This window comes from Macrotis lagotis, chromosome 3, assembly GCF_037893015.1.
Source record: "Macrotis lagotis isolate mMagLag1 chromosome 3, bilby.v1.9.chrom.fasta, whole genome shotgun sequence".
Taxonomy (NCBI): domain Eukaryota; kingdom Metazoa; phylum Chordata; class Mammalia; order Peramelemorphia; family Peramelidae; genus Macrotis; species Macrotis lagotis.
Window position 1 is genome coordinate 238,696,559 of NC_133660.1, and position 14,231 is coordinate 238,710,789.

The 14,231-nt window shown below is 41.4% G+C and overlaps 1 protein-coding gene across 3 annotated transcripts in view; it reads left to right on the forward strand.

Annotated features, from left to right (window-relative positions):
• The first annotated feature begins 3,784 nt into the window (after positions 1-3,784).
• Positions 3,785-14,231, forward strand: part of SWAP70 (switching B cell complex subunit SWAP70) — a 73,266-nt gene continuing 62,819 nt past the window's right edge. For all 3 annotated transcript variants that reach the window (XM_074230287.1, XM_074230288.1, XM_074230289.1), the window contains exon 1: positions 3,785-3,903. In XM_074230287.1, the coding sequence (XP_074086388.1) occupies positions 3,805-3,903 (99 nt within the window). In that variant the 5' untranslated portion in view covers positions 3,785-3,804. The remainder of the gene's footprint in view (positions 3,904-14,231) is intronic.

Here is a 14,231-nt window from a genome sequence, read left to right on the forward strand (position 1 = left end):
ACAATTCCAAAAGAAAACCAAGCATTACTTATTTGGAAATTAGTGATGTTGGTTATTTTCTGCCTATTATTCAGATTTTCTGGGCTTATTCTGAGAAAACATTAATTCTACTTTATTGGGTTGTTTTTAATCGTATATATGTGTAAGGAATACACCCTGGCTGACTTTCCCAAAGCTGTGTTAGAGATATCACTCTCTCAGGATTGTAGGGTACTCAGTTTATTAATTAAATCTATCAAACTTTTCCATGTCTGGACTAGGGAGGTTGCCTGGGTCTGGAGAAGAATTACAATATGGTGGATAGAGAGCCCAAATAACCTGGACTGAAGTCCTATTTCTGCTGTATTAATTCTATGATCCCAAGAAAATTATTTAACCTCTCAGTACTCTAGTCAACTTTCTTAGACTTTAACTTGAAGAGAAGGTGTTGACCTGTATTGGTGGAGGGTGTTTCTTCATCCAGGTCCTAGGACTCAATGAATAAATAATAATTGGTGAACTGGGGTGGGGGCTCTGACTTTAACTGATCTTGAGAGAGGTTTAAATTTTAGCAATTTATGAAATAATATCCAATTTATGAAGAAATATCTCTGAATTGCCCTATAATTTGTAGAATTTGTGCATGATGATGAGACAAAGCTTGGGAATGAGTCAACTAAGCAGTCTGGGGAGAAAAACATGATTGAATTTGATTGACCCCAGTTGCTTTGTTTCCCTGTTTCACAAACATACAGTTCTTTCCAGTTTTTCTAATATTACTTCATTTGATCCGCATTGCAATCCTGTGAAGGTGGTGGGGCAGAGATTTTTTATTTGTATTTTTTTTTACAGATAAGGTAACAGGCTCAAGAACACAGACCTAGTAAACACCAAATCCCAAACCACAGGATGCCTGGAGATAGACCTGGATGTGAGGCAATCAGGGGTAAGTGACTTGCCCAAGGTCACCCAGTTAGTAAGGGTCTTCCTGATTTCAGCGCTGGTGCTCTACCCACTGTGCCATCTAGCTGCCCCTTCTCCATCTAATCACCCCCTCACACACAGGATGACTGGAGAGATGATCATTTCCTTCTTCTAGAGGAATGAATGCCTTGGACTTATCCTGTTGAGCTCTCAAGTCACTTTTAGAATCATCCATGACTGGTTTTGTGAATGGCCATAGGGGATAGTGGGAAGAAGCCTATGTTTATGGTCAGGAGACGTGGGTTTAAAGTCAAACCCTACTATTTCCTGTATGACCTTGGGTAAGTTCCTTCCCTTCTCTGTAGACTCAGGGTTGAGCTAGATGACTTCAGACTCTTTCCAGGCTTGATACTTCTACAGTTCTTATTCTGTCTGCCTCTCTTTTTGCAGAAGCATCAGAGTTCTGACACTATACTCAGTAAAAGACATATGTAATTTTTCCTGGACTATGAGCATCACATCCTTCTCATTAATAGCAGGAGGTTATGAAAGAAAAGGACTTTGAAAGTTGTGGTCAAAATAACAGTTCTTCAAGCCCCTGAAAAATAACCTCCTTTATGAAAACTTTCTTAGTCTGCCCAAATTTAGAAGTTGCTCATTCCTCTCCCCACATCTCTCCCTATTTGGCATAACTCTATCAGTATTCATCTATGGTTTTTTAAAAACTATCTTTTTTTTTTATCACATTTCCCTGCACTCTCTTATAAATAAGGAAAAAAATGGTTAAGCATAAACCAACACACTCACCAATCACTCCTGACAGCAACAGTCTCCACGTCTCCAACAAAAGGAGGAATGTGCACCTCCTCATCTCTTTTCCAGGGCTAATATTTGTCATTATCAGTAACCAGCTTTGTTTCATTTTTCTTTTTTCACTTATATTGTTGACATTTTTGCTTTCTTGGTTCTGCATCCTTCAATTTTGCCTAATTTCATGTTTCCCCTCATTTTTCCTCTGAATTCTTACTAATATTATTCATCACATTCGTGTGGAACCATTTATTTAGTCATCCCCTTTTTTTGATGGATCTTCACTGTGCTTCTAAAGTAATAAATAATGTTTGTCCTTCATTTCTTTTAGGTAATGAAATTTAATTAATTAATTAATTCATTCATTCACTTATTCATTCATTCATTCATTTATTTTGCAAGGCAATGGGGTTAAGTAACTTGCCTAAGGTTAGACAACTAGTAAGTATTAAGTGTCTGGGGTCAGATTTGAACTTAGACCCTCTTAACTCCAGGGCTGGTGCTCTATCCACTAGTTGCCCCTGTCCTTCATTTTCGAAGAAGTCCACAACATCAGGGAGGTGATGTTGTGACATGCACTTGAATTAGATTTGGTTGAGGGGGGGCTGTGCTCACCTCACCAACCTCACTTTCTCCTCCAGAGTGATCTGGATCCAGTGACCAGATATGGATCAGGATGACTGGAGACCCTCTTGGATCCAAAGTGAAGCTGTGAATATGGAGGGGGATATGGGAACCTTTTGTCTTTGACCTCCTGGGGACTTAGGGTAAAGCATGGGATGTCTGGGTCAAAGGGTGCTCGAATATTTTCTTCATACTAGGTGTTTTTTTTTTTTTTATATTTTTGCAAGGCAATGGGGTTAAGTGGCTTGCCCAAGGCCACACAGCTAGGTCATTATTAAGTGTCTGAGGCTGGATTTGAACTCAGGTCCTCCCCGACTCCAGGCTCTATCCACTGTGCCACCTAGCCGCCCCTCAAATATTTTCTTGCTGAATGTCCAAGCAGTTGGATGGGAGTCCAGATGGCAGACCAGTCATCCTTTCTTCCCAATCCCCAACAGGCCACCACGAAGCCTCCCCTTGAGCTCTCCAGGGAAGGCTGACTCCCTCCGGAAGGATCTCCATTCCATCTTTGGATAGTATTGATGACGATAAAGGAGTTTTAAATGCTAAACAGAATCCAGGGAGACTGGACACTGACAGGGTGTCTTAGGGTGAGCTGGGACCCAAGGTTAGGTCACGCACCTCACCAATGTCCTAACTGCGGTCCAACAGCTCAGTTCCTCCCATTGGGAAACCAACGCTGGGAGGTCTTTGGGCATCTCTGGATGGACAGAAAAATGAGCACAGACTTTCCCGAAGCGGGGCTTTATTTCAGCTTCCACAAGTGCTGATTTGGGGCACCCCGTGGCATTCCGGGGGCTGTCGGGGGGAGCCGGGAAGGCCCCGAAAGCTTTGTTTCTTGCTTCCCGCCTTAGACCAGATCCTTAGGCTCATGGGCCTCAGTTTACTCATCTGCTAAAAGGAAGCGGGCTTCCAAGGTTTTAAGTCGATGACCCCGTGACCCTTGACCTCTCTGGGGAAGAGGGGTCGCACCTTTCCTGTCCAGCACCAGAGGGACAAATCTGGGGGACCGTGCTGCCTGTGGCCGGGCTTGTTTCGGGGGGGCTCCGGAGCTCCGCGCGGGTTTTGGATCCTTTCTTCAGTCTGGTGGGTGCGGCGGGTTGAGGCGCCTTGGGGAGGCCGCCCCTCCCCGTCGCGGGCCCACCCGACCCCCTCGAGGCCCCCCTTTTCCCGGATGACTGGCCCCGGGCCCCCCTAGGCAGGCCCTCCGAGGGGCGGGGCCTCGCCGCCCGGGCCGGCCTGCACTGCGCACGCGCCGCGGACTTCTCCCGGGCTCCGCCCCCGGCGCCTCCGCAGGCCCCGCCCCCTCGGCCAGGCGGAGGGGCGGGGCGCGGGTCAGGTGACCAGGCGGGCGGGGGAGCGAGGCAGCGGGCGGCGGCGGGGCAGCGCGGAGCCCGGCGCAGGCGGTGCGGGGTCGGGGGCCGGGGGTCGGGGGTCGGGGGTCGCGGGTCGCGAGCTCGGGCCACCATGGGGGGCCTGAAGGAGGAGCTGCTCAAGGCCATCTGGCACGCCTTCACCGCGCTGGACCTGGACCGCAGCGGCAAGGTCTCCAAGTCCCAGCTCAAGGTGGGCGCCCCCGACCCCGCCGGCCCCCTCCTCGGCTTCCAGGGGAGGAAACTGAGGCCCAGCGAGGTCCCCCCGCGCCGAGGAGGGGCCCCGTGCTAAACTGAGTCTGGGGGCGCGTGTGCGCCGGCGTTGTCTTTCTTTCTTTCTTTTTTTTTTAAAGATTTTGACTTTTACAACTTTCCCCTCACCTCGCCCCCCCATGGAAGGCGGTTTGTCCGTCCTTACACCGTTTCCGTGTAGACTGACCCAGGCCGAGCGTGATGAGAGAGACCCCGGGGGACAGCCGGGATGGGAGGGGGGAGATCGGACCAGAAGCAGGGTTCCCCCAAATCACAGGGAATAGTCCTCGGGCTTTGTTCAAACTCCACGGTTCTTCCTCAGGATCCGGCGTGCAGCATGTCTGATGCGCGAGTTAAGGTCAAAGGTTCTGGGGTTTTCCACACGCATGGGTGTGTTCCAGTCTGGGACGTGTGTGTGGGGAGAGGCTTTACATGTATGTGAGTGTGCATTTTCCTTCTGGAGTGTAAAGTCCTGGGTTTATGGATGTTTCAGTCTTCCTAGGTTCTGGGTTTTCCATGTGCGAGTGTGTGTGAGTGTGTGTGTGTGTGTTTCAGTTTGGGCTCTGAGTGGATGGAGGGTCTTTTTTTATGGGCATATAGTTTTAATTCAGTATTTCAATGTATACACGCAATGTATGTAGGTCAAGGTTCTGGCTTTGTATGTATTTCAGTCTTTGTGGAGTCTAGGTTTTGTGTGTGTGTGTCATGTTTCCTTTTGGAGTGTGTGGGGGAGAATAAAATTTCTTTAAATGTATATTTTCAATCTGGAGTATGATTTTTCAATCTGATATGTGTGTAACGTTCTGGGTTTGGTGTGTATGAGTATGTGTTTTTCAGTCTGGGATGTATGTGTGTGTGTGTGTTTTGTTCCGGTTTCTTGCCAAACTCCAGAGAAGCTGGCTGAGGTTGTGTGGCTCATGGGGAGGAGGTAGGTGGGTAGCTGCAGGCGAGCTTGACTTGACCAGAAGGGCTCTGGGGTCCCACTTTTGGGTTTCTTCTCTGGCTACCTCTGCCCCCAGGTTGTTTATCCATATACCTCAGACTTGAAGAAGTTAATAGCAGGTTTGAATAGGTTCTATGGGGGTGGGGATTCGCTTGGCTGGTGACACCTATTTTTGGAAGTTCGTTTTTACACCCTTTCCGACTTCTCTCACACCCTCTGGTCCGACCTGGCATTTTCAGATTTGCACGCCTTAGGTACTGCTCTGTTAAGGCTGGAAGCTAGTGGAAATTTGAACCGCAGAAGATAGTATTTAACCCTTCTGGGTAAAATCTTTCTTACCTGGAGCAGCCCCTTCTCATCATTGTTTGACTGTAGCTTTGAACCTTGCCAGAAGCTTTTTTCCATGGCCTGTCTATGAGTCGCTATTAAGTAGAGCAAGCTAGGGGAAAAGTTCAGTCTGAAGAAATGGGCAGGCAGATATTTCAGAAGTCTAAGAGAGGAGGAAAGAAGAGGATCCTTCCATAGGCATTTTCATCCTGGACACATTTGTAAAGACTTTAGTCCATTTTATAATAAAAGAAAATAGTTTTGTTTTATTATAAACTTATATCAGTGAAGACAAATAATCCTGATAAGCATAAAAAGTAAGGAACAAAATAAAATCCTGTTAGTAAAGTAAAATCAAACATAAAAAAAGACAACATTTGTTATGTCCTTTATCAAGGCCCCTGGAATTTCTTGTATCTCTGGCTTTTAAAAGAAGATTACTCTTAGTCCATCACTATTGAAGAGGACCACATGAATACATAGGCAGTTGTCACCGAAGTCCTGGTTCTGTGGCAAGGCACTTAGGAAGGTTTCTCCCTTAAGGAGCTTACATACTGGGTAGGGAGGGGAATAGTGGTTTTTTTTTTTTTTAACAGTTTTACCAGAACTTTACATAAACCAAATGAATGTTGCCTCAGATTAAGCTGTTTATTCCAGTGATGCCATTATGGCTTAAAACATCTTTGGAAATCCTATTTTGCCATTGCTTTTTGCTTTTGCTTCATGTTATTTCATATGGCCCTAATGATGATAAATCTTCATCATAAAGTTAGATCTGATTTTTGTAAATAACTAAAACTTATCTGATACAAAATTGTGCTGATTATAAAGGCTAAGTCTGTTTGTTTGACTGAAAGGTAATGCTTTGAGTAGTGGTTCCCAAAGAGGTGTCCTAAACATGCTTTGAATAATGGCAGCAATGCTTCTTAAATGAGTCCTAGAGACCATCTCCAGTTATCCTGATCTATATCTGGCTCTGAAGGTGAGAGTGAGATTGGTGACTTTGTATAACCTTCCCTCATTTAGATCTAATTCACTTGCAAGTCATGACATCACCTTCCCAATGACACAATCTTCCAGAACGAAGACCAACAACAATCAACTATTGGGAATGAGATGTGAGGGGTTTAGTATTTATATCAATATGGAATTTTATTTAAAATCAGTCTCTTTTTAAAAAATCATACTGTGTGATTTTTTTTTTTTTTTTGCTGTTTACAATTCCCCCCCCCCCCCTTAAGGAGTGAATATTTAGCTTCATTAGGGATCTTCACCATTATGTGAAGCAGACTCAAACAGTAAAGCAACCAGAAAAGCCAGGGCTGCCTGCTGGTGCAGTAGAGTCAGGGGGCAAGAAATAGTCTTGCTGGTTCTTGGCCCCAGGCAGGCCATGCCTGGAATATTGCATTCACTTCTGAGTGCCATATTTTAGAAGGGATACTTATAAATTGACTGAAGAACATCCTGGAGAGGACCACTAGAATGACTAAGACCATGAGATAATGCCATATGGTAACCATTGGAAAGAACTGACTTGCTCAGTTTGGAGAAGAGATAATAGAGGGGACCAGCTAGCTGTTTTCTCGTCTCTGAAGGGTTATCCCATAGAAGAGGGATCAGTTTTGTTTTGCTTGGCTTCAGAAGGCAGAATTAGAAACAATACGGTGTACTTTGCAGAGTCTGAGTTAGAGCTGAAGTAAGTGGAATAGGCTGCCTTAGGAGGTTGCCTTGGAGGCTTTTTGGTAGAGGCCCCAGAAATTACTCCCTCAGATATTTGAGTTTCTGTGCCTTCCAGATTTCTACTGTCTCCAGAATTTAGTCTTAAATGACCAGTTGCCTGCTGGGTGTTTATTTCCTGCTTCATGTTTTGGTAAGTTAGACTTCACATGTCCAGAATGGAACCCATAATTTTTCTTCCAAACCCATCCTTTCCCAGACTTTTTTTTTTCTGTAGATGGGGTTATCATCGTCTCCTGTCACCAAACTTAATAATGTCTTGGGGTTATCATTGACTCTTCCCTCTCCTTCATTTTCCATGTCCAATTGGTCCCCAAGTCCAATAAAATATAACCTCCATGGTGTCCCTTATGTACCCTTTTCTCTACTCATGAGTACACCATCTGAGTTTAGGATCTTCTTATCTAGTACACTGGACTAGCCTTCTAATTTATCTTCCAGACTCCATTCTATCTTATACATCCCTGACAAAATATTTCCTAATGGATTAGTCTGGTTATGCCATCTGCTTGCTCAATAGCTTGTTTCCCTGTTTCTCCTAGAATAAAATGCTAATTCTTCTGTCTGGTTTTTAGAGTCCTACATAATCTGGCTCCAACTTGCCTTTTAATTACATTTCATATTCCATTACAGCCTATTCTGGTCATACAGGATTACTAGATAGTCCCTAAATTTGGCATCCCATCTCCAGTGTGTATTCCCATGCTTGCAAGTGCTGTGCTGCCTCCTGCTGCCTCCTGTCACTTTTCAGAAATCTTCTCTTTCTCATAGCCTTTTCTCAGATGCCTTCTTTTGTGAAGTCTTCCCAGATTTCCCTTCTCCTCCCATTGCTAGTGTTCTCTCTCTCCTCAATTAACACAAAAACTATTGTGCCGCTTTTACTTATTCATACCTGTTGCTGAATGGAACTGGAGAAAGTCAGAAACAATGCTGGCTGGATCCACTGCAAATTTATGTATATAATCTCAACTGGGTCTTCTGTCAGACAATTCTCCCTGATGGACTCTATTCCTCTCCTCATCAGAAGCTCATCTAAACCTTTTTATCCCTCTTCAAACCTCCTAGGACCTCTCCTCCTTACCACTGTCTCAGCCTTCAATCTAGTCTTATAATTTACTGAAAAAACAAAACAAGGGCCATTTGCTAAGAGCTCCCCCTTCTCCCCTTCCTCATCTTCACCTCGATACTTTCAGCCCATTATGTCTCACATGATGAGATATCCTCTTCTCCTTGCTAAGGCAAACCTGTCTAGTGATCCCATTCCATCCAGTCTTCTCCAGCTGATTACCCCTCCTATCCCCCCCCCCCCACTTATCTTCAATCTCTCCTTGTCTCTTGACTGCTTCTTGCCTCCTCTAAACATGCCCCTATCTCCCCCATCCTTAGTAAACCTTCATGTGATCTATCCATCCCTGATAGCCATTTCCATATCTCTCTTCCCTTTTGTGGTTTGAGAAGGCTGTGTACAAAAAGGTTCCTCCACTTCCTTTCCTCGCATTCTTTTCTTAACTCTGTGCTGTCTGGCTTCCGTCTCATTATTCAATTGACACCACTTGCTATAAAGTTACTAATGCTCTCTGAATGGCCACATCTTAGAGCCATTTCTCAGTTTTTATTCTTTTTGACCTTTCTTTACCTTTGATGCTCCTTTCTCTTTAATATTCTGTTCTCTCTGAGTTTTTCCTGACACTCCTCTCTTCTACTTCTCTAACCTCTCAGTCTCCTTTGCAGGATTTTTATCCAGAACACATTCACTAATTGTGAATGTTCCACAGGGCTCTACCCTGGGTCCTCTCCCTATTCAGTAAACCCAAGTGGCTCCCAATCACTTTAATTTTTTTTTTTTGGCAAGGCTATGAGGTTTAGTGACTTGCCCAAGCTAGGTAATTATAAAATGTCTGAGGCTGGATTTGAACTTAGGTCCTCTTGACTCTAGGGCTGGTGGTGTATGCACTCACTGTACCACCTAGCTGCCCCCTCCCAATCTCAACATCAAATGTAAAATCTTTTGTTTGGCATTCAAAGTTCTTCACAATCTGCCTCCTCTCCCACATTAGGTACTCTTGATGCAGTGATAGTGTTCTTGCTAACAAGACTCCTGGGTCTTGCCCTTTGTTGGTGATCCTCCCTACCCCAAAGTTCTTTTCTCCTCATCTGTCTCCAGGCTTCCCTGACTTCCTTCTAGTCCCGGCTAAAATCCCATCCGCTACAGGAAGCCTTTCTCTGTTGATTATTTCCAGTTTATCCTGTGGGAAAAATATCTTTGTTTGTACCTACTTATTTGCATATTGCTTTCTTCTGTATGCTGTAAGCTTCTGGAGAGCGGGAACTGAATTTTACCTTTCCTCGTATCCCCTTTGCTAAGTCTGTTGCCTGGTAAATTGTTGACTAAGAATGCCTTTGCTAACAAATAGATTTAGGTTTAAATTATGTAACCATATACTTGTCTGTTATTTTACCTGCAGTTTCAAAGACTGTGTATCCCAAAAAGAGAAAGTCTTAAAATTAATACTACATTTAGCATTATTAGTATCATATTGCAGTACATGTTATATGTATAATATATAATCTTACAATAATGTAACATTATATATATATATATATACACACACATTTATATGTATAATATTGTTAGTAGAATCTGTATTATGTAGGGAGTGCTGTTTCATGGTTTTGTTTTATTTTTGGTCTGGAGCTCTGGTTTCATCCATGTGGAGAATTCTGTATTTAGAAACTTCTTGTACCATTGTAGATCAGTTCCCTGTCTGCAGTTTCAAGGCTTGGAGAGTAGACTGGGCTAGTGAGAAGTTCATTTTTACTGTTTTTGTTTCACAGCTAGTTAAGTGTTAAGAAGCAGAATCTGAACCCAGGTCTCTGTGACTACAAGATTAGAGTTAATGTGTCATGATTTCTCTCATTTCTATTAAGTATACCAAAATCAAGGGGTACTTTTGTGGACACAGTCATAGCTTTGCTCCATGCAGTTATGATTTTAGTATCAATTGCATGTCAGTAATATTGTTTTGAATTAAACTAGTTGACTTTCTTTCCTAATATATTATTTTTTGAAGCCTGAATTTGCTTTTATTCTGTTATTTTTAAGTAGAAGTCTTTATCATTTGTCTGAAGGCTCGAACCAAACATCCTATTGTTTATTCCTTTCTCTATTCAACTAAATGACATTTTTAGTGTTAGTGAACAAACTATATTATAAAGGGGCAGTTGTCAAAATTGTTTCCTACTGGCTAAAAAAATAGAGTAGTGAATCAGAAGAATAGATTAGGTCCAAAAGAAATGGGAGTAAATGACTATAGTAATCTACTGTTTGACAAACCTAAAGACTTTAGCTCACTATTTGACAAAACCTTCTGGGAAATCTGAAGAATTGTGTGACAGAAACTAGATGGTAGACCAACATCTCACACCCTATTCAAGGTAAGGTCAAAAGGAGTCCAGGATTAAGACATAAAGGGTAGTACCATAAGCTGATTAGGAGAACAAGGAATAGTTTCCCTGTCAGTTCTATGGAGAGGTGAAGAGTTTATGACCAAACGAGATAGAGAATATTATAAAATGCAAAATGGATAATTTTAATTACATTAAATTAAAAAGTTTTTTGCACAAATTAAAGCAACACAACCAAAATTAAAAGTAATACAGAAGGTTGGAAAATGTTTTTACAGTTAATATTTCTGATAAAGGACTCCTTTCTAAAATATATATATATATATATATATATATATATATATAGAGAGAGAGAGAGAGAGAGAGAGAGAACTGAGTCAAATTTTAAAAGAATACAAATTATTCCCTAATTGATAAATGGTCAGAGGATATGAGGAGGCAATTTTCAGATGAAGAAATTAAAGTTATCTATAGTCATATGAAAAAATGCTTTAAATCACTATTGATTAGAGAAATGCAAATTAAAACAGTTCTGAGGTACTGTTTCACACCTATCAGATTAGTTAATATGACAGAAAAGAAAAATGATAAATGTTAGAAGGGATGTGGGAAAATTGGGACATTAATGTAATATTGGTGGAGTTGTGAATTGATCCAACTATTCCTGAGAGCAATTTGGAGCTATGCTCAAAGGGCTTTAAAAGTGTTGCCCTTTGATCCATCAATACCATTTCTAGGTCGTATCTCAAACAGATCTTATTAAAAAAGGGTAAAAATCTCAAATATGCAAAAATATTCACAGTAGCTTTTTTTTTTGTGGTGGCAAAGAATTGGAAATTGAGGGGATGCCCATCAATTGGGGAATGGCTAAACAAGTTTGTATATGAGTGTGATGGTATACTCTTGTTCAGTATGAATTCATGAGCAGGTGGATTTCAGAAAAGCCTGGTGAATAACTTGTGTGAACTGATGCTGAGTAAAGTGATCAGAACCGGGAGAATTCGCACTAGCAGCAACATTGTGTGATGATCAACTCTGATAGACTACAACTCTTCCTCAGCAGTACAATGACCAATGACTTGTGATGGAAAGTGCCATCTGGATATAGAGAAATAACTATGGAATCTGAATGTAGGCCAAAGCATACTATTTTTAAAAATTTGTTTAATTTTTTTTCCCCCCTCTCATGGGTTTTTTTCCTCCCCTTTTGTTCTGATTCTTCTTTCACAATATGACTAATAAGGAAATCTGTTTAATATAGTTATACATGTAAAGCCTATATCGGATTACTCACTCTCACAGGGAGGGAAAAAGGAAGGGAAAGAAAGAGAAAAATATGGAACTCAAAATCTTACAGAAAATGAATGTTGCACTTTTAGTGAAGCTTGGATTTTGTATTCAGTCACTTTGTGGGCCAGTTGCTTTTTTTTGATTCATCTGTTGATTGTGAGGGACACTTGGTCATAAATGACTCAACTCATAGGATCATAGATTTAGAGCTGGAAATGACCTTAGAGAGTCCATCTGGACTAGCCCCCTCATTTACAGATGATGAGACTGAGACCCTGTGAGATTAAATGACTTCCAAAGTCATATAAGTAGTAGGTAGCAGAGATAGGATTTATCACCACTACTGTAAACCCGATGTGAGGTGTGTGCACTATTTCTGAGAGAGGTGATTCTCTTGTATAAAAGATATTGCATCAAAGGCTTTAAGTGAAAAGATTTTTTTTATTTACATGCAAAAACCTTTACATAGAGATAGTGTTTGGTGTTTCTGGTCTTAAGTGAGAAGATCTGGATACATATTCTATCTTTTTCCATCTTTGACACCAACTACCTTGGGCTCATCTCTTAAACCTCACTGGATCCTAAGACTCTGTTATAGTCAGGATCTGATCTGATCTGTGTAGGTGGAGGAATTTCCCATGCTCTGGAACTCTTTGGTACTTCCCATGGTGACCCTCCCTTGTCCTTACCTTGCTACCATTGGACTTTCTATTCCAAATCAGGGAGTGCTCTGTGTTTTCTTGGTTTCAGTCACTTTCATAATGATCTGCTTTGCACTTGAGATCTCTCTTTGCCTAAGGAAGATGATTCAGTGAGTCAGTGAACATTTACTGTATTTATTATATGCTGTGACCTAGGCATGGTGCTAGTTCGAGGGATAACCAGATCCATATAAATTGGTTTCTGCCTCCAAAGAACTTTAGGGAACACTACATGCATGTAAATATACATCTACAAAATAAATATGAAGTAATGTGTGGGAACATTGAGGGCTGCCGGGATCAGGAAAGGGCTCATGTAGAAGATGAATCTGAGCTGAACTTGGAGGAAGATGAAGGTAAATAAAAGACCTGAAGATTTAGTCAGGAAAGGATATTCAGAGAAGAGTGTGCAAGTGATTCTGGGTTTCTGATGGCCATACTGTCTATTGATAAATTCTGGTGGGTTCTGCCAGATTAGAAAGACTGCAAGGATGAGCCTGGCAGTGAATTGAAAATTCTGTTGAAGAGCCAGATTCCTGGTTAATTAAGGAGAACTGGGTTGCATGGAATCAAGAAGATCAGATGGAGACCATTCTACATGGTCCAAGAGAAGGTGGTCATCACTGCTGAGTAGCTTAAATCCAATGAGAGAAATCCTTTGCAGAACATTCAAGTATATGCACCAAGACCTAGAAAACAATCTGTTTCTTGTCCCTAAGCTTACAGTGAAGTTGAGAGAGGAAAAAAAAATTGAAATCATAGAATGTTAAATTAGAACCGCAAAGGACCTTAAAGATTATCTAGGCCAACATATTTATTTCCTTGAGGTCCAGAGAAGGGAGGTGATTTCCTCAAAGTCAAGTAATTAAAAAAATGGCACTGCTTTACTCAAACTAAGACCTTTAGTTCCATTTTCAGTAGTCTTCTCAAATATGTTTGTAATTTTAAAAAAGAACAATGAAAAATATTTGTCTTAATACATGCAAAGAATTTCAAAGAAAAACAACATATGAATATAAGAGATTGTACAAGATGTATTAAGACTACTGAAGGAATGAAAACTAAGGGAGTAATCTTTGGGGAAAGATTTTCTGCAAAAGATGAATCTTGACTTTTAGAGGTTGCATAAATAGGGGAAACCTGTGAAAGTTTAGACTGGGGATTTTAGATTGGATTAATTGGCTATATAATGGAGAACTATTTGGGGTTTTTGAGGAGGGGTGGAATGACTCCAGTGGTTTCTGACAATTGCCAAATGAATTGGAGTGAATTTTTAAGGAGAAATTTTCAATTTCCTTTTGCTAGGAGTACAATGAAAAGTTTTCTCATTCTGGGAGTCTACATTTATCCTTTCTTAGCAGAAGTTGTAATATAATCTGACAGCCTTAAAATAGATTTAAAAGTAAGGGAGAAGTTGAAGTTAAAGAGTAGGAATAATGAGGAATAATGGTCATTCTAAGAGTGAATTTTAGGATAAAGTGAATTTCTATTGAATCTCATCCAAGACAATTTAATTATGGAAATCCCCAAAATGACTCCTTAGGACGTGAACTGCACCTAAATATTGTGGCATATATATATGTCTGAAGGACAGTTTTCTAGCCAGGCTTCATTGACTGTTTCAGTTGAATTAGTTATTGCTTGTATTCAGCAAGGTGGTGGTAGTGGGATTGGTCTTGGGGACTTAAGGACAAAAAGACAAGATCATTCAGCATGGAGGCAAATAACATAAAATACCAAAGCTATGCAGTTATCCTGAATTGTTTGGTTTAGACTATTTGTGCAGAAGATGGGTAAAGAGAAATCAGAAAATTCTAAAAGCATGGGAAAGGAGCTGGTAAATACAGGTAGGTAGGAAGGGGAAGT